The sequence below is a fragment of the Anas platyrhynchos genome, chromosome 2 (assembly GCF_047663525.1).
Source record: "Anas platyrhynchos isolate ZD024472 breed Pekin duck chromosome 2, IASCAAS_PekinDuck_T2T, whole genome shotgun sequence".
NCBI classification, from domain to species: domain Eukaryota; kingdom Metazoa; phylum Chordata; class Aves; order Anseriformes; family Anatidae; genus Anas; species Anas platyrhynchos.
Genome location: NC_092588.1, coordinates 150,363,943 through 150,386,471, shown reverse-complemented (window position 1 = coordinate 150,386,471; position 22,529 = coordinate 150,363,943). Strand labels below are relative to the sequence as shown.

The window sequence follows — 22,529 nt, the reverse complement described above, 5'->3', positions numbered from 1 at the left end:
GGGCAGTAAACTAGGAAGTGCATATAAGTGTGTGCAATATTCTAGGAATTGTTAAATTTTAAATTTTGCTGTGTAGTAGGGGTCATTCTGCATCTGAAAAGTTCTAAATCTGTCAAATGTTAACTCAGTGGACGTATTTATCTTCAAACAAATACTGATTTGATTTCTTCTGTCATACTTTGTTATGCTATGTGAGCATCTGAAGCATACTATTTTCTTAACTCTTATCAACTGCATTTGTGCTGAAAAATGAAAGCCTTTTATGTTAGGTTTACTGGTTTTTAATTCTAAATAGTTAAAATGATTAACCACTTATCATTTGTAAACATAAAAATGAGTTAGAATTCAGTCCAAAAGGAGCCTCTTTTAGAGGATTGTTCGGCTCAGTAGAATCAAATATTTCAAAGGAAGAATCTCAACTATAACAGGATTTTTTTTTTAATTGAAACTGTTTAAATACGGGATTGCTCAGTGAGATTAACCTATTTAATTGTCTTGTGTTTTGTAGAAGATCCTTTTGAGGACTTTTTCGGGAACAGACGGGGTCCAAGGGGAAGCAGAAACAGAGGCGGCGGATCATTTTTCTCTGCTTTTGGTGGATTCCCTGGTTTTGGAAGTGCTTTCCCTTCATTTGACACAGGTAAATATCACAAATAACATGGAATTTCTGTTTTGGTTCACAAAACATCTTGATGTAAAGTTGCCTTCATTTAATCAACTGTGAGGCCTTTTTTTTGAATTTAGGATGCTCTCTGAAAAGTCTGAATGTAAATAAAACCTTAGGTCTACCTGAAAGCTCAGGAAAAGTAAACAGACCTCAAAGAGGTAGAATTGTTTGCATTTAAAGCCATAAAGGAACTGTAGCACCAGAATTTAGAACTGGTTTTGAACTGTTTCAGTATTGGTGTGATGGCTTTTGGGTGAGGTCCTGAAAATTCACTGGGGGAAAAAAAAACACGGTAGTACTAAGTATGAGTTAGGGGTAGTTAACTTGAATGTTGAAGTCTGTGTCTCAGAGGTTGCTGAGACTTGCTGCTACTCAGTGTTGTTAAAGGATCATGGGTCTTAGTTGGCACGTTAGTGATACAAAACTTATTTTGTCTGCTAACCCAAGGCATCCAGTCTTCTATGATAAAATGAAAAATAAGACTCTGAAGTTATTATCTTTACCTTGAGCGGAAAGAATGGTGTAATGGTTGAGTTCAGCTGACAGGCTTGAATGGCTTTCCTTTAAAGGAAGGGACAAACAGTTTTTGGACAGTGCTCAGCATTTGGAACTGTGGGTCCGTATGGGAAAAGGTGATAGTGCTGGAGTCAGGTGTTTATTTTCATACCAGTGTTCAATGCCATCAGTCACTGACGTTGCGTTGATGCAGCCATCAAAGTGTGTTGTGAAGCTAGGATGTAGTCCCGGTGGCTGATAAATTCAAAGCTCACAGTCATGCAGAAATATGGTTTTGGTCAAATACTTTTCCTGTGAACTTCTTCCCCAATAGGTTTTACTTCGTTTGGTTCACTGGGACATGGAGGTCTTACTTCTTTCTCCTCCACATCGTTTGGTGGCAGTGGGATGGGTAACTTCAAATCAGTATCAACCTCAACTAAAATAGTCAACGGCAAAAAAATTACTACAAAGAGGTAAGAGTGATACATTTCTATGAAACTATATAGAAATGCATAGCTGAACATACATGCATATAAATATAAGTATACATAAAAACACATACAAATGTGTGTATAATTATTTCCTTTTAAATTATGTGGTCATAACAGTTTGAATTTGTGAGGTTTGTTTTAAGGCAGAAAAGTTGTTTTGGGTTTTGTAACTCTTCTTGGCATTGCTGAGTTGCTTGCAGCTGTGGCATGGGAAAATAGAGAAGATAGGGTTTTTGTCTAAACTCTTAAGGAGGGTTTAACTGCATAAGGCCGGCAGTGAGAACTGTCCTGATGAAAAATGATGGCAGTAACTTGTTTGCTGTTTGAAAGGGACTCTGCAGTGGAGGTCCTTGTGGGCTTTAGGAACCTCCCATCTTTTATCACGGTCTTTGACTGCTGCCTACCAAGTCAGCTTGAGAAGAGCAAAGTATGCTTGGCTTTTGTTGATATTGAAGCTATTGACTGGAATTGGGAAAATTGAGATAACACAAAATAACTTTCCCTAACATTTGTTCTAGTGTGCTTTCCCAAACAGTTTTTGAGTGAAGTTGAATTTCTGTGTAAAAATTAATTTTGTTTCATTTGTTGAGTGAACTAAGCAACTGAACCCACTTTGGAGAAAACTTTTTTCTATTTATTCAAAAGGGAATTTTCAGGTACTGTACATAGCCTACCCATATGTGATGGAGAAATGACTGCATTTGGGAATTTATGGAGTAACTTTGAGTAACGCTTTGCTTCGGACAGGAAGCCTTTCTCCCTCTTTTTGATATGGGTGTGTTCTCTTTACTAAGTCTGATTATCAGAGAAGTTTGTATCCATCCATGTGGCTTCTTTTAATTATGAGGGGAGAATGCCAAGACAATGAAAATTTCTGGCATGAGTTACTTTTTTAATTTAAATATTGCTCATCTTTCCGTTTTTAAAACAACCTAAAACCACATAGCTTATTAATAATATCCCATTCTATTCAAGGATACTTAACTTCTGCCTAGTACATGCTAGTCCTAAACTCATCATACAGTTGGTCTCCAATTCAATTGCTTTGATCAAGTTAAAAGTGGATTGAAGACTGTCTTGCATGTCTTATATTAAGCAAAATTGTGATTGGCTCTAGAATATTATGCATGTAACAAATGATACAAAATGCAATGTTAAGACAGCACAGTTCTATCTATAAAAAAGACATTTAGTCCTAGATAATTGTAAGTAGTGTCAGTACAGCTGTGACAATTCGAGGTGACAGCTCTACCTGTGAACTGCACAAACTGTAGGATTCAAACTTCCACAAAGCAATTTTCCTGCTATAAATAAGCAATATCAGTGGGGGAATGCAGATGGTTGCTAGTTACAGCTGCACTGTTAAATGTGAAAGCTTGCCAATAACAGTTGTATTAAGCAGGCAGTGCTCCGTTGTGCTTTATCTAAAAGCCTAGGTCTGGTGTATATTTTCAAACCAGTTACAGTGCTCTGAAATGACAAACTGTTATTTGTCCTACAGAATTTTTGAGAACGGACAAGAGAGAGTAGAAGTTGAAGAAGATGGCCAGTTAAGGTCGCTAACAATAAATGGTAAGGAGCAGCTGCTACGCTTGGATAACAAGTAATTCAACGCACGCATTTAACAGAAATTTTAAGCTATAACAACCACCATTTGAGGATTGACAGGAACATTTTTTGAAGATTTCAAATGAACTCAACTTTCTGTATATCCGTACTTAAGTAGTATAAATAGCTCACGGGAGCTTGTATTTGTCATAGACTTTTGAGTTTATTGTTGGGACCACATCGATAGGACCATTTTTTTGTCCTTAAAATTGTTGTAAATTTCTGTATGCACTTTTCTTTTTATTATCTATGATCCAAGGTGAACCATGATTCTTCAGTAGTGCTAGGGCAAGATGTACACTAACACTAGCATGAATCTTGCTTTTTCCAATTTGTTTGAAATGTGAGCCAACTAGTAGTTTAAGTCTGCTGTGAAGTTAACATTTCCAGGATAAACTTTTTAATAATTTCAACTTTTTTTTAATATTTACTAGTGAATGATGTTAATACATTTCTGGTAATGCATTTCTGGTTTAAATAAATTAAGGATGTTTTCTAGTTGTGCATGAATGCAGACAACTTAGTAAGTTTTGACAAATGTTAAACGTGTAATGTAAGCAAAAGGTAAACAAAAGTGAAGCCAGTAAGCTGGGTCTTTTGTCATTTGCTAAAAAAAAAAAAAATCAAAATGAATAAATGCTGATGTTTGTGGTGCATTCTTTCATGAATGGCATTTGTAACCTTCTTGTGTCTGTGTGTGATTTGGGCAACTTGGGAAATCGGTGCTTTTTTTCCCACCACCTTCTTCTTCCATCTGAAGGATGAGGGCCTTTTTTTCCTTTACAGATGTTTTCTTCAGTGTGACTGAAAACATATTTAATTTCTTTTCTAAACCTGTATTTGAAGCACCTATTTTTAAGAAGCGTTCAGAGGCTGACTCTCTAACTCCATCTTTTGCCCTATTTTTTTTTTTGGCCTGGGCAGAAAATAAATCACACTGTTTAAAACCAACCAACCAAAAAAAAAAAACACAAACAAAAAACACAAACTAAGGCTTTAAGCTCTGAGACTGTGAGACTGCTTCAAAAAATAATCTGTAGCGAACACAAATATACAGGAAAATCAGTATTTTTTTAAAAGCTTTCTGAAAATTTTTCACACATTTTGAGAACAAACATGGTGACTTTAGAGCAAATTTGCACAAAATTAATAGGGACAAATGAAAGCTAAATATGGTTAAAATATCTTAACTGGTTAAAATATCTCACATTACTCGTCAACCAGAAACAAAAAGATGGATGCCTTTTTTTAATTAATGGAGTGAAGCAAAGTGTTAATTTGTAGCTAAGACCAGATTTTCAAAGTTTAGTGAAAGATGATGTCATAGGGGAAGCATGCAAATAAGTATTGGCATTTGTTAATACCTGCCAGCCTCTGGGTAATTTCATAAGTTACAGATGTACAATTTTGTCTGTGCACCAGCTTTGAACATCTGGCCTTCACCAAATTCTTTAGTCTTGCTTAATGTTTAAAAAAATAGCATGGTGTTTTTAAATAGTCACTTCATGCCTTTTTACTGAACACCATCTGCTTTGTACTAACAAACGCATCGATTATTAAATATATTGAAAAGATTTGCTTATGTGTATCGTGCAGGATAACTGACTCAATTTAACCCAAACCCAGCAATCTAAAAAACTGCTAGATTAGGATTCAAATTTACAGCAGAGTTGGCATATCTGGAATTTGTCCCTCTACTTCAGCATTAATTTAGTACAACCAAAGTAAGAGTTAGAAGGCGTTAATATATACTTTGGTTTTGGGACCACAGATGTTACATCCCTTTTCAAGTTCTTTGCAGAGTTGTTACTTCAGTGTTATGTTTTTGGTGTAGAAGCACAAACTCAGTCTAGAACTTAAGCATTTTCTTATTGATGCTGTTTTTCCTTCCCCATGTATGTTCCCTCCTGATCCAGATAACTAAACAATCAATTTATTTCAAAATCTGGCTTTGTTGTGATGTCTTGAGTTATGAAAAATGTTAATTTACATTTCTAGGACACTTAGTGTTCCTTTAAGTTATGTAAACTGTAAAAAGTGCTTCAAAATTGGTTAACCAACTCAAATAAAATCAGGACAATCCGGAGTTGAGTTTGAATTCCTTCCTGTGGTTACCCATAGCTTTTATGTTAAGCTTCCAATCTTTACCTTCTATTTTAATCCCAGTTTTTATCCTTTATAGGTTAACTTTTAAGTTAACTAGTTCAAGTTAAGAAGGTAATTATGGTAGCATAGTTGCTAGTGGCAGTTTTCTACCCACATGCTTGTGTTAGACCTTAACCAGAAAAGTGTGATACTATAGAGCTATAGACCATTCACTCAAATGTTCCCTAATGAAATCCCTTAACAGTGTAAATTTGATGAAGATCCAGTGTTTTGGATGGTTTCTCTTCTGCCTTGAGATCCCTGAAGCTGGTTTTTGTCAGAGCTAGAGGAAGATGCAGTCTTAAACGGCAGCACTGCACTTTCTTGGCAGAAAGAAGCTGGCAAAGCACAAAAACAGACAAGAAACAAGTTCCATCAGTAAATCCATGAGTAAAGATCTCTACTGTAGTAAGCAGATACCCAAACACCAGCATCTGAGCAGGCTGACAATTGAACTGGGTGGATACTTATTCCAAATGTATTACTGGCAGTTCCAGGTCTGGATGTAAAAACTGGCACGCTCTCATACTTGACTGAGGTGTGATAGTCTCCACCTGCTTCAATATGTAGAATTAATTGAAATAGCACAGCTCCTTTTTCTTGCATCCAGATTAATTTGTAATGCACAAAACGAATCCTCATTCAGTGTTTTCTGTGGATCCATTTTAAATTCCTAATATGTATTATATATTCAAACTTTCTTCGTAATTTTGCTGCTGAAATGAGTTTCCTTGTTCTGTAAAACACATTTATTAGGTTGCTTTGAAAACTTCTGTATAATTTCTTACTAATATGTACTTTGCATGTATGTACAAAACTGACTCACTTGGTAATGATTCATCCAGGGCAACAAATTTCCTTGAACTTCAGCTTTGGCCAAAGTAGCACAAAATGCTTAATAACAGCAAAGGTTCCTAATTTTATGAAAGGATTTACATCAAACATGCAGTGGGAGGAGATAACTGTCAAAAATGGGTACTGTATGATTAAAAGTACAATTTCTTCACGTATGAGGGATTGATTTTTGAATGTTTGGGGACACTACCCACTTCAAAACAAACCACCTCCAGTGGTTTGAAAAAAACAGTAAGATGGAGTTCTTGAACCTGCTGTGTCACTTACCCTCTCCTGCTCTGCTTCAAAGTTCATTGGTAGAATACGATAACTTTGTAATGCTTTTCCTTGCTGCAACCTCTTTTGTGTCTCTGTGCATGGCAGTAATTTCAGTGCAATACACTAACATGATTCTCTTCAGATTGCATGACAGCTACTGTTTTACTTTGCTTTACTGAAAAAAATTAGATTTTTGCCTTAGAATGCTACACATTTTTAAAATTGTTGCAGCTATTGTAGTTCTCAGTTCTTAAAAGACTCCTTAAAAGACCCTCTATGTTGAATCTCAGATGTTTTATGGTATAAGGAAGAAAGCTCTGCTAAGTGTACCTAGCATTTGTAAGACATCCTGTATCAGCTTGTGATTAGTGGACTGGGTATTCAAATGCTGAAGACAAGACTTGGAAAAGACTTGAAAAAACAAAACAGCCTCTAAACAAGCCTAAGGTTTTTATTCTTCTCTGTCAGTATTTGTGTCTGGCTGTTTTGTTTGCTTGCCTCTATGTTTTAGCTCTAGGTGAAAGTGGAAGCTTGTCTGTGTTGTATTTAGGTGTGTGTCTGCTTTAGACCATCTGTGGGATTGCCCAGTGATAAGGGAAGTTTTTTTTTTTTTTTTTTTAAACCCAAACTCTCTTCTTGAATGTGCTTCTGTTTGGAAGGTGAGCTTGTTTCCTACTTTGCCTTAGTTTAATCTGTGTTGTAAAAAGATTGTGTCTACCTTGAAGATGGTTGTTGGCATTTCACATGGTGTTACAGTTGAATGCTGCTTATGACCAGGGAACTTTTCAAAAGCACTCTACAGGAATACAATCCCTTACTTTAACTTAGAATTCTTGTTAGCCTTTTGGGGGAAGCATTTCAAAAGTGTTTTTGGAAAACCTTTCTCTTCGATCCTGATGTCTTAGAACTTAGGCTTATTTTAAGTCAGTGTTCTCACAGCGTGGTTGCAATACAGACATCAGTGACCTGCTAGTGAACTGTAACCTTGACTTGGAAACTGCTTTTTTTGACATAAGATTAGAAAGCTTTTTATATACTATCTGTTCTCCCTGGTCTTGTTTACTTTGGGACTGAATTGTGACTTCAAACTTGTTTTACATAGTTCTAAACATAGATAGTTTGGGTTTTCTTCTTGTTATTGCTTGTCTTCAAGTGGTGGCTAAGTAAAAAGCTTTTTATCTTCCACCCAGGATGCTGAAATGGTCCTTATGCTGCAGTAATGTTGGAACCAAGCAAATTCACTTCGCTGGTGTTGCAAACTGTACCTTTGGAATTCTTAATTGTAGTGGATCTGCTGCTTGATCAGACTTGATGGTTCAGTGTGGTGCGATACTGCAAAGTTAGAGCCGAAAAGGGCTCTTTTATACAATTTTGAGATGTTGCTGTCAGGAAAAAAGAAAAGAAAATGAAAGCAAGAAAAAAAATGCTGTGACCACGTGATCTCTACCTCTGAACCCACATGAGCCGACTGCTGATTCAAAGTCATTGAAACTTCTCTGAAAACTAACCTTGCTCTGGCAGGCTTCCTGCTGGATTAGGTATTATCTTACCTACAGCAGCTGGTAGGAAGGTAATTGAAAACTCACGAGTACTATATCCCCTGTCACGCTTACCGTGTCTGAAATCCAGGTGGTAGTCTGGATGTGGTAGTATCCGAATCTGAAGTATCCAAATAGGACGTCTTGGGGTGAGGCAGATTGCACTGCTGGCCCAAGTGCTAATTATCTTCTGCATAAAGGGAGCTGAAGTCTTCTACCTGAGCAGATGTCAGCTTCAAAATGTAATGGCGGGGATTAAACTATGTTTAATTCAGAAGGTAAATAAGTTTTAATAAAAGGATGTCATTTAATGGAACTGTCTCTTCAGTGTTCTGGCATTTTAAATAATGCTGGCATTTGCAGTATTACGGGTTCATTTTAAAAATCAGTAGAAATAGATAACTTCTGAGCTTTACTTAAAATTGACAATCAGGAGAATGTATTTTGGAGGCTTAGAGTAGTAACTCTTAATGCTTTAGTTTGCTCTGTAGCTTATCCTTTCTACTGAATCACAGATGAGAGCTCTTTCAGCTATTCCTTTCAATGCAGCCAACTTTGAAAGAAACTTGGTAGAAAAAAGGGAAAAAGAAATGTAGTTGCAAGCTCACCGGCACTGAGAATAAAGATGAATGCTTTCAAAAAACTTGAATGTGAATTCTGACAGATTACATATTAATGCTTAGATTGTAAAAACTGCAGTAAGGATGCTTGTCTTTTATCTGGTAGTAACAAATGACGTGGTATGTTCAGAAGGCTTCAGTTCCTCCTTTTATTGAATATTAAACATCAAATGTGAAATCTGTGTTATTTCTCACTTGTAAATTTTGAATGAGTTAATAGTATGGGTGAGGAATGCAGCTTGTGTGACTGGTTAGAAAGCTCAAATTTTGGGACACGCGGTTCTGATGGCCCGGAGAGAGTTATAGAGAGAGATAATTTGGTTCTGTCTGTAACCCCGTTGCCTGAAGCTGTTACTGAAATAGCTAAAGATGCAGAGCAGCAGATTTGGAATAAAGTTTTTCTATCTCAGCTGTAGTCACAGCCGTGATTGAAATTTGAGGGGAGTTTACCTGGAGAAAAAAAAATAAATCATATGTCTGCAGAAACTTTAACGCATCTGGTAGAGAAGCTGAGCAGATCAGTGGTCTTTTTTTTTTTTCCTAGAAATATATATCGTGTCTGTTTTGATCATTGTAAATGATGCATGGATTAAGGTGAAATTGCTTATTTATCAGACATCCGTGTAACTCACCAGGGTTGCCACCTCTGGCAAACTTTTTTCACGTAGGTGGAGGCTGCCCTTTACTCTGAGCAGAACAAAAGCCAGTACAGAAACTGCCAGCACTTGCCATGCAGTTGTGATAGTTGTCTTACTCAGCAGGGGACTTCTGCTTCTTGCCTGTGTGAGTACATATTCTGCAGCAATGGTCTCTGTCCAAAGCAAGCCAGACTATGGATGGTTTACAATTGTTTTGGACTCATCTATGAAACCATTTCATAGGAGGAAAATGGAGAAAAACTACATGAACTACATGCCAAAGCTCAGCATTTCCTCCAGTATTTCTTCCCGTTTCTCTTACAGGACTTTAGGACTAAGCATTTTTTATTGAAAAGACTTTGGCCAGGCTTTCCTTAATAATACTCAGCAGATTACACTTCATTATCTTCATTTATTTGGGCATGCCCTGTTAAGTACTCAGACACCTCCCAGAATTAATCTGCTAATCTGGATGTACATTTCTTAATACTGCTTGCCATCAGTACCTTGATGGTAAGGATCTGACCGTAGACTGAGTTTCAGTAAAAGAGATTCTTAAATTCTTCCATACAAACTGGGAGGTGAATGTTCAGGGGAGTAGCTGAGAGCTGGAAATTCACTGGAAGTTGTTTTGCTTTCATCTGGTATTGCTTGCAAGCAAGGGTAATGCTCATGAACTTCTGGGCTTCCGTCTTAGACATAGCTACTGAACAGGCCTAAAAATGTAGATTTTTCTTTCAGGAAGATTCACCTTCAGACTTTGAAAACAGAGCAGCCATCAAATCTTCCTTTCATTAAACACCTCCAGTGCTGCTTCCATCTTTGCTGGGCTTGTACAGGTTAGCTCCAAGAAGAAACATGCTTGTTATGGGTGATGCTGCTTCACAATGCAGCTTGCAGGGCGTGAAACCAGTAAGGGAGAAGCAGGAAACCAATCCAGCCTGTTCTGTGCTGTTGGTGTAAATTCCAAGGACTTTTTCCTTCATTTGCCTGTTGCCTTACCTCTTAGAAACCCTGATCACAAGTTAACCACAGCTGATCCAGAAGCTGTGGGCATTTACTCGACCCCTTCTCTGCTGGCTAATGCTGGGTGCTGCTCCAGGGCAGGACCAGGAGGTGCTTCTGCAGCCTGAGGATGATGTGCCAAACCCTAGTTTGCTTAAAAAAATAAAGTACAACAGTAAGAATAAACTGCTATTAAAGTTTGCCTTGTTTGGAAGAAGAGTATAAACATTTGTGTAAGGCTAGACAAATTCAAATGAGAAGATAAACATGCATTTTTTAACACATGAGTGATTAACTGTTGAAAGAACCTGCCAAGAGGAGTGGTTTCTCCAGCTTTTGGTGTCTTAAAGACCATCTTTCTGAAAAATATGATTTAGTAAGAAGCAAGTGTTTGGGTCTACATGGAAGTAACAGAAAACTCAGCAGGTTGGAGAGCAGATGAGATATGAAAGGTGCAATGTCCTTCAGACCTTTCTTTGTAGGGTCTGCCTTACCATGATTGTCTTTTTTTTTTTTTTCTCTCCCCCTACGTTAATGCTCATAACATTTTTATTGTGGTTTTGAGACCAGGGAATGCTTTAGTGATGAAGGAGTTGAAGGGATGGCTGGGGCTGTGTGTGGAGATCCCTGTCGGGAGCTGCTATAGAGGCAGGGAGCTGGGAAGATAGGCAACATGTGCATCCAGGGCACAGACACTGTGTGACCGTTGCCCTAAAGCATCCAGTTTGGGATGTGACAAGAGAGGAATTCGAGTGGGAGAAGGTGTTGTGAACCTATTAAGGTAAGTAGTTGCTTTATTGTAGTGGACAAATTGGGTGTTCAGTGACAAAGAGGAAACCAGAGCGAGGGCCTTGATGACTGTCCCAGGGAATTGGGTTTGGAATCGCCATGAGTCCTTGCATGTCTCCTCTCTCTTCTCACCAAAAACAGACTGCAGAGCTTCAGAGCGCCTCGTTTTGGGTCCTGAGATGAAAGCTAAGAGGTTAATGTCATGTTATGGCAAAGATTCATTTGGCAGACTGGATTGTTTGTTTGAAAAATGTGGGCAAAGTATTTACAATTCCAAGTTTTTATTTTTAGTGTGTGTTAAATCCTAAGTGGACAGCAATATGTGTGTTTTGAAGCTTAAGTTAATATGATGAAAAAAAGCTGGCTTTTGGTTAATTAGATTGGTTTTGGTAGCATGCTAAATACCTAAGGGAACATTATGTCAGAAAAACATATTTCAACAGGAAACTGCCAGAGAAGCGTCTCCTACAGGGCTTGTATGTGTGGTAAAAAAAACCTGTCCGTAGACACTTGGCTTTTGAATATACTCGGAGCTGCATTTGTTAATAATCATTTTTAATCACGTTTATTTCTGAGAGGTGCTGCTGGACAGGCAAGCTCCTGGAATTTGAACTCAGCAGCACTTGTATGGCAGTATCATGTGGTTTCTGTAGGTCCTTCCTAATTTTCTTGGGAGGGTACCTTGCTTGGAGAGTGCTGGAATTAACTCCTGAACTGAATCTTAATTCTTTTACAGTCAAATTAACCCTATTTTGAGATCTAAATATTCAGTACTTAAGACAGCTTTTGTGAAGCCTCCTTTCTGTACAAACTGTAGAAACTGCAAGGGTTTCGCTGATTAAAAAACAGAGTCAGAGCAGTGCAGCTTCACCACTGTAGACATAGCTGTAGTAACCTGGAAACTTGTTAACTGAAAAGCAAAGCTTTAGTAACCTGGAAACTTGTTAATGGAAAAGCAAATAATTGTACATGCCATACTGCTGGCCCTTTTCTGGCTTAAGAGTAGACCTGGAAAGAAACCTTTCTAACCTTGAGGCATACAGCCAGTGTGCACCTTGGGTTTGCGGACTGCTTGTTAGCAGAAAACCACTTCAAAACAACTTACTGTTTAAAAGTGCCAAGCTGTAATTTGTTAAAGCAAAGTAATTGTATCCTTATTTTCCAAGGAACCTCAGAATTTTTGAGTTATGTCCCATAGAGAACCTATTTCAAAGTTAGGAAATGCAATTCTGTTCTCTGTGCAGCTCAAGAAGACTTGAGTTGGGTGTTCAGGTGTTCTTATGCAAAAAGGATTCATCCAGGGAATGGGGCTGAATATGACAAAGTGCATTATAAGTTTTTTTTTTTTTTTACTACTGCTAAGGAAAAAGAAAATTAGGTATACTTCACAATGCATATTCTTGTATTTTTGGGGTGTTACAGCTAATATTACAGGGTATATAACTTAAAAAATTGCAAGGAGGACAATAAACAGACGTGAATCATTTCCAAGTATTTCTAAAACACTGGTATTGACTGATTTTTTTTGATCCATTCTGAAAGTGTTATCCTAGAAGAACTGAAAGATAGCTCTCTGTTTGAAAGGTTAAAAGAAAGTTGAGTAATTTGTCCTGAACCCTACTCATAGTATTTTTGTAGTGTTTTGTAATTTTAACTACTCAAATTCAATGGTTGCAAGACAGAGTTATAAGTGTCATACAATAGGAAGTAAATGTAGTGCTTTCTCATGCAGTGAATAATCTAGAAGATAATTCCTATATTAAGGAATGATTACAAGAAGCTAAATTGAGGGAAATAAAACATTTCTTAGAGGAGGCACAGGTGTTTGAGCCTTCCTATTCCTGATGAACAAAATGAAGAGCAAAAGATTCTTTGAGTATTCAGCTGTAGTTTCCACTCTTCCCTCTCCTTCACCAGTTGCTCTGAGATCATGTGTGTGCTTTGCTCCTTGAAATGTTTGTATAAAAAGATGACTAGATCCCTGGTAACTGCTTTCATAGAATAAATCACGAAGCTGAGTGCCTAAATATGCTATTTATTCTGTTGCAGAGGAGGTTCCTCCTGCCCTGGACAGAATAGTTTCCAACTGCAGAAAATTTCTTTTTCTTTTTTTAAACAGGAGGTGGGGGTGGGTGCGTTTCTGCCTTACACCTCCCAGCCTCTTCTGTACCAACAACTAGCCATTCATTCACGTTTGGCTCCAGATTCAGCTAACTCCTGTGTTTTTTGGGTGTGGTGGTAAAATTCCCCAAATTATTGGCGTCTCAGGTGCTGTGTATGGGCCTGTAAATGGTGTGTAGCCGTGTCAGCACTTGAAGTGCAGCCTTACTGTAGATTAGATGGTATATTACTAATAGAGGTCAGAGTTTCTTCAGTTTTTGTTGTTTTTTTTTTTTTTGGTGACATCTTTGCTTAAAGCATACAAATTTTCACTTGAGATTGAGATGCATATAGACACTGAGGTGTAGCAGTGCTTTCTTTTAAACTGTAATCAGGGATTTGTCAAGTGTCTTTGTGGTACAGGCGTGGGTTTATTTATCAGTTCATCTCACTGGAAATTCAGTGTCTGAAGGCTTCCCTGAACAGATCCGTCTCACAGCAGGTGCTGGCTCTATTGGTGAAGTTACGGTATTGTGCTTCGTAGGGGTTTTTTCAGCTTAGTATTCTTGTGTTGGCAGTTTTTTCTTTGGAAAAAGTCGTTAAAACAGTCATTAATTCTTTTCTTTAGTATTTTTTAAAATTACTGTAAAAGGAAATTTGTTTCTGTAGAATTACTACACTGTGTCCAATGCCCAGAGTTCAGGCAAGGTCAGAATTTTAATTGGAAAGTGATGAAATGTTCTCAAAAGTGCAAAATCTGGGGCTTTTTCTGTCAGTTGCCAACTTGCATGCATGTAAATCTGTGTAAATGTCAGCTTTCTGTTGTGCATCTGTTTTGGGTTTCCTTTTGACACAACAGTGTGACTGCAGTATGCTCGCAGCTCTGCAAAGTGAACAGCACTGACTTTACAGAGCCAAGGAGAAATGCTGTGGCATAAATGAAGTTTGGCATCTTACATCTTAGTAAAACTTGGCAAGTGTTTCTGAGAAGGTTTCGAGTTTGCTGATGTTCAAGAGGGAAGGGGATTAAGTTTGCTGGATGCTGTGCTTTCGTTTGCTAGTTCTACTGAAGCGCCTTTGTAGTTGAAACAGTTTTGATGATGATGTTTTTTTTTCTTCTCAAATATTTATTCCACTGGTATATAGTGAGTCAGCTGTCGAAGTGACTTAAATATTTGGAAAAGCTTTCGTTGCCATTGCAGAACCGCAGGAGGTGCATCCATAAGATAGGTGATGCTGAGCAGCAACTAGTCCCGACAGCTGAAGGTGGTGAGTTGTTCCCCTGGTGTGTGGCCTCAGCGTGGGTACATGGCTTCCACGGGAACACCCACCTCTGCGCTGAGAGCTCATGGTCATCCTGTGCTCCCCCCTGGAACTTGGCATTCTCCAGTGTCCCAGATTTTACGGTGCTTCTTCAGCACAGCCCTGCCCCTTTTTTGCTTTGGCCTCAGGGACTGTGGTCAGCAATGGTTGTCATTGCGCTTTGTGCTTCATCCCATGGATCCCAAAGGTTTGATGAGAAGGTAGAGAAAGGGCAGGTGGGATGGCACTGGACCATGAACAGCCATCGCTCCGTGCTGGGGTTGCTGTGGCACCTCTACCTCTCCACTGCGATGGCCTTGCCAGGATCTGCATGGCTGCATTGCATGTGCTGCACAGATGCCAACATCGGTGTTTGAACCCTGCTTCTGCTTCAAAAGCTCACAGAGCCCTCTCGGTAAAACGTCCTCTCTTCTCCCTGGATCTCTTCAGAAGCAGCGTATAAAATGACTGATGATACTGTTTCCAGGCACAAAAGAATTGTAAGTATTGTTATTGTTGGATTATAGTAGTGGTTCTGGTTTGGTGTTTGTTACTTTTAGCTGAAAACTTTAATTTTTGTGCTTTCCACTCTCAAGGGTTAATTTGGTCAGGACTTCAGTTTGAGCAGTATGCACAGAGCAGTTCCTTCTTTCTGTGCATATAAATAATTGTTTCTAATTTTGTGTATATTTGTTTGCATGTAGAAGTTGATGTGTATCAGTATTTATTATTGATAGGCCTTTGAAAAAATTATTGTATTAAGCTATGGTGGTTTTAAGGCACAGGTTGAACAGCTTAACTTTGGGGTTAAAAGAAGATAGCTTGGAAACTTTGAGATTTCCTTGATGAATTGGAGATGAACAGCAAAAGGTGGTGCAGCTTGGGAGTGAAGGCACCTGTGAGGTCTGGGTGCTGGTTCCTAGTTAAATATTTCGCTAAAATTAGTATTGAAAGTCAACTTGCAGCAAGATGCTTTATTTCAGATTCAGACCTCTCATTAGCGTGTCATTATCGAGCAGGAATGCCAGCTAATTGCTTGGTGTTCTTTGTTGTCAGGAAGATGTCAAAAATAGGATTGGGTTTTGTGGTGAAGGTTCATAAAATATTTTTGAAACCTATTGAGCTGTCAGACTTCCTGTTGCCAGGAGCATGTGACATTTTCAGTGTCAATTAAAAGGTTCTGGTATTTTTTTGTATGTGTGCCTCTGTTAAATCAGGGATGTGTGCAGGCACTGGGAGCTGGAATTTCCTTGCCCCTGTCCTAGTAATGGATGAGCAATGAATTACACTTTGATGGATATAACGTTTTTTTTTTTTTTTATAAGTGTATGTGAAACCCTTGGTGTCATAGTTAAGGCTCAAGGTGTGAGGGAGAATATTTTTCAAATGAATAACCTGAAAAGATGGGAGCCTATAAACTGACCAAGGGCAATGCAATATAAGACAGGGAAGCTGCCTCATGTCTGCAAGGCTTCAGCAGCGCTAATAGCCACTTGATCAGAATACAAACTTGGCCGTCTTGTGCGCTTGCCAAATTACTATGGAAGTGTTGACAAAACAGCCGTGGAAGTCGTTCATCACATTTTTGTGAAGTCACTTGCAAGATTCTTTCTTTCGTTTAATTGCACGGGTTTGCTTTTTATATAAAATCTCTCTCTTACAGCAATCTGGGTTTGCTGTGCATTAGGTCTTTGAAGATTGATTTAAATCAGATAATCAGTAGGAAATAAAACGTAACCAAACTGACTTAGAAACTATGGCTTGTTCTGAACTGCCCCGGAGATGCTCCTTGTAGTGCAGGCTGCTAGCAGAGATACAGGACCTCATCTTGAGGCCTTATTAAAACCAAACGTGTTAAAGATCGGTCTGTTGCAAAAATAGAAGAGCAGTTTTTCTCTGTTTGCTGTCTGAAGAGTTGTGTAATCGGCTAGAAGCTGATTTTACAACTCACCTAGCAGCGGTCCCTCCTAGGAGGGCTGAAGGCAAGGTTGTCCTCAGGGGAGCGGAGCGGCCTTTCCACCCGGGAGGGTCTCCAGCCCAAGCGAGAGGTGTCAGCACTGTGTCCTGAAGCCTGTGCCCTCTGTCAGGGCACCGAGGGGGACACCGGGCCCGTGACAGGATGGTGGTTGCAGACACTGGGCCGTGTGGCATGGGCGCCAGAGAACGGCGCAGGCCTCGTGTTTCTGCCATGCCGGTGGAAGGCCCTGTGTGCCCAGTGAGCTCTGTTTGTGCTTTGCTGCCTCCAGCAGCGAGCTTTGCCTCACACTGCTAGGGCGGTGGTTTTGTTTGTTTTTCCTGATAGGCTTTTGTGTTGTGCTTCAAAATCCAGTTTCAAAGGGAAACCCGAGTTGTGGAGGTGAAGCCTGCCAGGGTTTTGGCCTGAGGTTGACTTCTGAGGGGCTGTGAGAGAGGGAGATGGTGGCTGTGATCCGCATGGCGTCTTTGTGTTGTGTAGGGACAGTGCTGGGGAGAGCTACCCTGGGAGCAGCAGCCCCTAGTGCCACTTTTGAAGACAACACTGAAACTTAATAAAAATGCAGCATGATTTGAAGGAAAATGTTGTGGAGATATGAGGTGACCCAGCAGTGAAGTGGGAATAGACTAAGTCCTTGAAGTCACCTACATTGTCTCTGGGTTTATTTGGCCTGAGAAGTATAGAAAGCATCTTCTTTTCAGTAATCTCATTTTTTTTCTTTTTTAATCAGGTCCCTTTGTTCAAACTCTGAGGCTTGAATCTTAATTTGTGTTTACACATGTCAAGCTGAGAAACTCATTCCTCACTCTGCTTCCTTTCAAAATCTGCCACGATGAATAAGGCTCTTTTGTGATGAAGTCTCTTACCTTTAATAAAATTCACTTTGAGCAGCAGCATACAAATGGGCTCATCTCTGCCTACTGGAAGCGTGAGGATTCGTGTCACCCGCTGCTGTTTGCCTTTCCCACATCAGGATTTTAAGATGAGAGCAGTTGTATAAGGCATACAGGGCACAGAGCAAAACAGCTCTGCAGAGGCCTGGGTGTGCTATGGCCGCAGTTTTCTCTGTCTTCAAACTTCATGTAGGACCACTGGGCTCTAAAAGATCATCTGAGGGGTACATTTTGGCAGTGAGGATGTAAATCCAGGCTCTTGAGTGTTTGTCAGGCTGCAGCATTTGGTGTAATCAAACAGGAGTGGCTGTAGCAATGGATGGCACCTCAGCCTGTCAGAGGACATTTCCTTTCAAAATACCTCCTTGCAATGCTGCTGCAATTAGCATATGGCATACACTGACTTAATTTTCCCAATTTGTTGCAGATTGATGTATTGTTGTGGTGAATCATCCCTTCTGAAATAGTTTGATGTGCTGGGAGTGCTGGATTCGTGTTGGGGCAGGGCTGAGGTACAGGACGTAGCTGGGCGAGGGGGGTGTGTGAAGTGCTTAGGGGTGTGAGAAGTCCTCCCATTGCCTCTGGTTGTTGGTGGCAGCAGCAGGAAAGGGGCAGCTGGGTGCTGCGGGTGCAGAACCGCAGTGGGGATTCCCCTGCCCTCGCCTGTACCAGGAGCACGGGTGGTGCAGGAACAGGCTGAGCTGGCGCAGGAGGAGCAGAAACACAAGCAGCAAGTCCACTGCCAGCTTTTAAAGCCAGAAGGGCAGAGGATTGCGGTGTGCGTTAAGCAGAAAGCATGGAGCCCTGCCCTTTCCCAGATCCTAGGCGTGCTGCAGGCATGGCTCTGCCGGGACAGAAATAGAAGTGCAATGTTGGCTTCATCAGTCTGTCCTTCTCCCCATCTCCCATCCCCTATTTTTCCATCACTTCCAGTGACTTCACCACCACCTCCCCTGCTTTCTCCTCTCACTGAAAACTTTTTTTTTTTTTTTTTAACCTCTCTCGGGAAATGGGCATGAGCCTGGCTCCCACAGCAGAGGAAACAGCAACAACCCTGGGAAACCCTGCACAAAATCCCCAAAGTTACAAAGTGAGCACGGGCAGGTGTAGGAGCAGGTATGTGCTTGAGCCCGGTGATGCTGCAGGCAGGGCTTTACAGCTGTTAGCCTGGCGCAGGCTGCGAGATGGGAAAAGGACGAGGTGGGACATCCCAGCCAGTGCCTGGAGAGGGCATTGATGGAGAGCCCACATGTTTAGTTCATAACCAGCTGAGCACTCTGGCACTGCTTCAGCTAAATATTTCCCAGTGCTTTGCATGGAGGATGTCCGTCACCACAGCAAACCATTAACCTCTGGGTGCTTTCTGAATATAACAGCGGTACTGAGAGGTGGACGGTTACTCCGGAGGGAAAATGATTATCGGTAACTGGGGAAAGCCACCAGTTTGTGCGAGATGACTCAATGTTGTCCTCCATCTGGTACTTCAGCTGGTAAACTCCAGGGCTGAAGTAAGCTCCCTTTATGGTTTTTAGAAACTTTGCCCCAGCAGCGATGGTGCAGCTTCTGCAGCTGTTGCGGCATTCCCCGGATAGTTTCGGAATGATTTCAGGCTCTTTTGGCTTCGCAGACTAATTGCATTTTTTTTTTAATCAGTAGATTTTAAAATGGCTGCTTTTCCTCATAAGCACCATAGGAAGTTGCAGGAGGGAGATCTTTAAAGACTTTCACTGTCAAACCGAGATGGTGACATTTGCTGGAGACAACTCGGTGAAAATTTCAGTTTCTCTCGAGTCCAACAAACCTGATGAAGCGTGTGCTGAGGTAGATTTTATAACTTGTGCTGTTAAGCGCTGCAATATCAGTGTTTCCTGGCATTTAGCAACAAGTTCAAGAACAATGAATCAAAAGAACTTGCCCAATATAGCCTCGGGTACCGCGGAGGGAGCGTTTTTATGGCTGAGAGCGTTGCCCAGGATTTCGGGAGGGTGTGTGTGGGTGTGTACACGCGGTGTTGGAAAACACCTGATTTCTTGTAGTGAGCATCCCCTGCTCCCAACAGAAATGAAAGAAACTGAAAGTAAGCTGCAAGTTCGGTCCCACAAATTGGACTGCTTGCTTTGCTGTAGTTGCTCGTTCTCCTGGTGTTTTGTCGGTGCTGTACGATATTAGATGTGGAGCTTCTATGAGAAGGAATGAAAGAAGCAGGTAATCCCCAGGAGAACTTCAGGTTCCTCCAAAGCACCAGGTTTCCCAGAAAGTGTCTGACCTCAGTCTCAGAAGAAGCCTGCTATCATCCGCTGAGGTAAATATTAATGCCGGAACTGTTGTAACAGTGGAAAAAGTTATCAGGGCGAAGATCTTATACGCAGGTTGTAGTGCTAGTGACAGATAAAGGTATGTAAGTGGTGACTTTTTGTTCTTTGGGTGGCTCCTGGAGCCCAGGAGCTGAGTCAGGAGCAGCTCCGGTGCCCTCCACAGGTGAGGGTGGACTCCAGGTCCTTGTCCCAGGAGGAAGGACCAGGCAAGCCCAGCTTTTTCGTTCACCCTCCTCATTGCTGCTAGTCTGAAGCAGTAGCAGCACACGCTAAAACCATCCCAAACACTTTCAGTAAATGTTGAGCCCTCTCTGAAAGCAGAGGTACGGTGCCATGCCCTGCAAGCACGTGGCTTCACATCAGCAGCCCTAGAGAATTAAGTGTAGGTGAATCACCTCATGTCTGGAGGTGTTAGAAAGGCACTCAAACACTTTGAAGACCATCATTCAAGAAAGATTTGAACAGAGGAAGTTTCTTCTAAGTCACAGTACTGTCTGGAGCTTTCCTTCAGAGAAGATGTGAACCAGTTTGTCTGCTTTTTGTTTCCTAACACAGGAAAATATCCTTTTTTTTTTTTTTTTTTCTTCATTAGGCATGTAAGAAAATGCTATGCAAATAGTAGGCCTCCTGTACAGGAACCACTAAGGCCCGGCTTCCTTTTGCACAGGAAGTGATGGTAAATTTTAATACGTGGTTCAGGATCCTCAGGATGTTTACCCCGGTTTGTTCTGTATGTTTCTGTTAATTACTATCTTGCCGTTAATTACTGCTGATTCCTGGTATAATTCAGTTCGATTCCAGATAGCCAGGATACGTGCTAATATTAATTAACACCATGTGATGATGCTGTCATCATAAAAAGTGGGTTTTGTACAAACATTACCTATTTGGTGGGTATTTGGTGACCCATTTTAGAACATTTTACAGAGGTTATGGCATCATCAGACTTTTTGGCATAGTTCATTAGCCATGTTTAAAAGGTAACACAGTCACCAATTAAAAAGGTTTTAATTGCTGTGGTACCCCACCACCGAGGGCACCAGCTGCTCCCATTTCACAGATGAAAACAACAAGTACTCCATCATGTGCTTTGAAGGACATGCAAATTCTGGGGTTGAGCCACCAAAACCCACCCCAAATTGTTAGTTACAACCCATATTTTAAGCACTCGAAAGCAGCCCATGTTGGAAACCTCTGGGGCTCAGGTGTGCAAGCCAAATGGGTGTGGAAGCACGCTCCCGCCCGTGCAGGGCTGCTTTTTTATGAAGTGCTCGGTGTCTTACCTGTCACACCTCAGCCGGACCATCGTCTGTCTCCCTTCTCACTCCTGTGCTACTCCTGTGTGCCATTTCCATGTTCCACGAGTGAATACAGGTCCTTTGGCTGTGTCTGGTGGCTCCCCAAAAGTGTCCACCCGACCCAGGAATCATGCTCCCACTTCGCATTAAACACGAAATCCACACGTTACTGGATAAGTAGGAGTTGGCAGTGACTTTTCTGATAACGTTTCCCCTCGTGATAGGCAATGTTGCCCTCTGCTGGTTAATGACAGGTTAAAGGATCCCTGCCTTCCCCTCTCCAGCAGCAGCATTTTGCTGCCACAAGCTGTTTTTCACCCTCGGGGTCCTATTTGATGTCCTACAGCTGTGGAGAGCATCACAGCTTGCCTTTGATTTCTTTTTCCCTAGAAGCTCCTTTTCATTTGGGAGCACCTGGCGCACCTGAAAACCAAACTTTAATTGCTGGGTTTAGAGCAGTAATTCAGAAACCCTCCTTTTCAGAATTAACCCTTAGAAGTACAACTTCCCTGAGCCAGTTTAGCAAGTGAACTAACTGCAAGGCTTTTAATTAATATTGGCAACAGTGAATCAGGCCTTCTGCTTGCGGCCAGAAGGAGCTGCCCCCTGCCCTTGTGTGGCACACAGGAGCAGGCTTCAGGGGCTGGGCCGGGTTAAAAATAAGCTGTGGAAAGAGCATTATTTTTAACTCAGGTCAATCCCTGCTGCAGGGCTGCACACGAGGGTGAGCTGGGCAGGGGGACGGGATGGGAGGGCTGTTTGGAGCAGCCCCATCCCCTAAATTTGCTTTTCAAGCAGGTATTCTGCTTCTGAGCTCAGCTGTGGAGATCACAACGTGACATGACATGGCCTGTCCTCCTCAGAGCCTTTCCCAGTACAAACATCAGCTCTGGCAAAGCTCTAGCAATGGTCCTGCACCTCTGGGGGTGATGTCCTGTATGGCAGCACTTTCCCAGGGTAAATGCCTTTCAAGTAAGGCTCAGCACCAGTTCATACAGCTGGCTTTATCCCCCGTCTGTTCTGAATCCTTTAAGCATGAATATTTAGATATGCAGAGCAGGAGAAAATAGTTACTGCAAATTACAGCTTACCTGGCAAGGGGTGCTGCAGGCACGATGAGAGGGAGGTGGGGGCTGGTGCTGTGCACAGCACCCGGCCTGATTCAGCTCCTGGGCCATGGCCAGCGTGACGTTATTGCACATGGCTACACTGTGGTGCCATCCTGCTGTCCTGCGCCAAAAACGAGGAGAAACTTCAGGAGAACTTTTTTTTGGGGGGTCTGTTGAGCTGAAGCTTGTCCCAGCATTAAGGGGAGATGGAAAATGGCCGTGTGGTGGGACTGAGGGGGATTGAGCCATGTGGGCTGTGCTGTGGGTGATGGGGACAGGCAGAGAGTATGATTTACTCTTGTGGAGGAGAACTGGGTGACATTGTAGTGTCACCCAAGTTCATGAAGTGTTTGTCTCCAGCTGCCACTCTGCAGGTTTTGTGGCACGTGCGATGAGGCTAATGCTGAGGCCTACTGGTTGGTGTA

At 41.3% G+C, this 22,529-nt stretch overlaps 1 protein-coding gene and 1 long non-coding RNA gene across 10 annotated transcripts in view; one reads left to right on the top strand and one right to left on the bottom strand.

Moving 5' to 3' along the window:
• Nucleotides 1–22,529, top strand: part of DNAJB6 (DnaJ heat shock protein family (Hsp40) member B6) — a 66,825-nt gene that overhangs the window by 23,980 nt on the left and 20,316 nt on the right. For all 7 annotated transcript variants that reach the window (XM_027450442.3, XM_027450440.3, XM_027450441.3 and 4 more), the window contains 3 exons: nt 509–640; nt 1,497–1,638; nt 3,158–3,228. In XM_027450442.3, coding sequence (XP_027306243.1) covers nt 509–640; nt 1,497–1,638; nt 3,158–3,228 — 345 coding nt within the window. The remainder of the gene's footprint in view (nt 1–508; nt 641–1,496; nt 1,639–3,157; nt 3,229–22,529) is intronic.
• On the bottom strand, nt 508–21,266 carry LOC106019105 (uncharacterized). Of its 3 annotated transcripts, none has more exons than XR_005263977.2 (2): nt 20,981–21,266; nt 508–19,703 (listed from the first exon to the last, which is right to left on the bottom strand). It is a non-coding gene; the product is annotated as an uncharacterized lncRNA (long non-coding RNA). The 3 variants fall into 3 exon arrangements; XR_011807107.1 differs by having other exon boundaries at nt 508–11,286; XR_011807108.1 differs by having other exon boundaries at nt 508–10,476.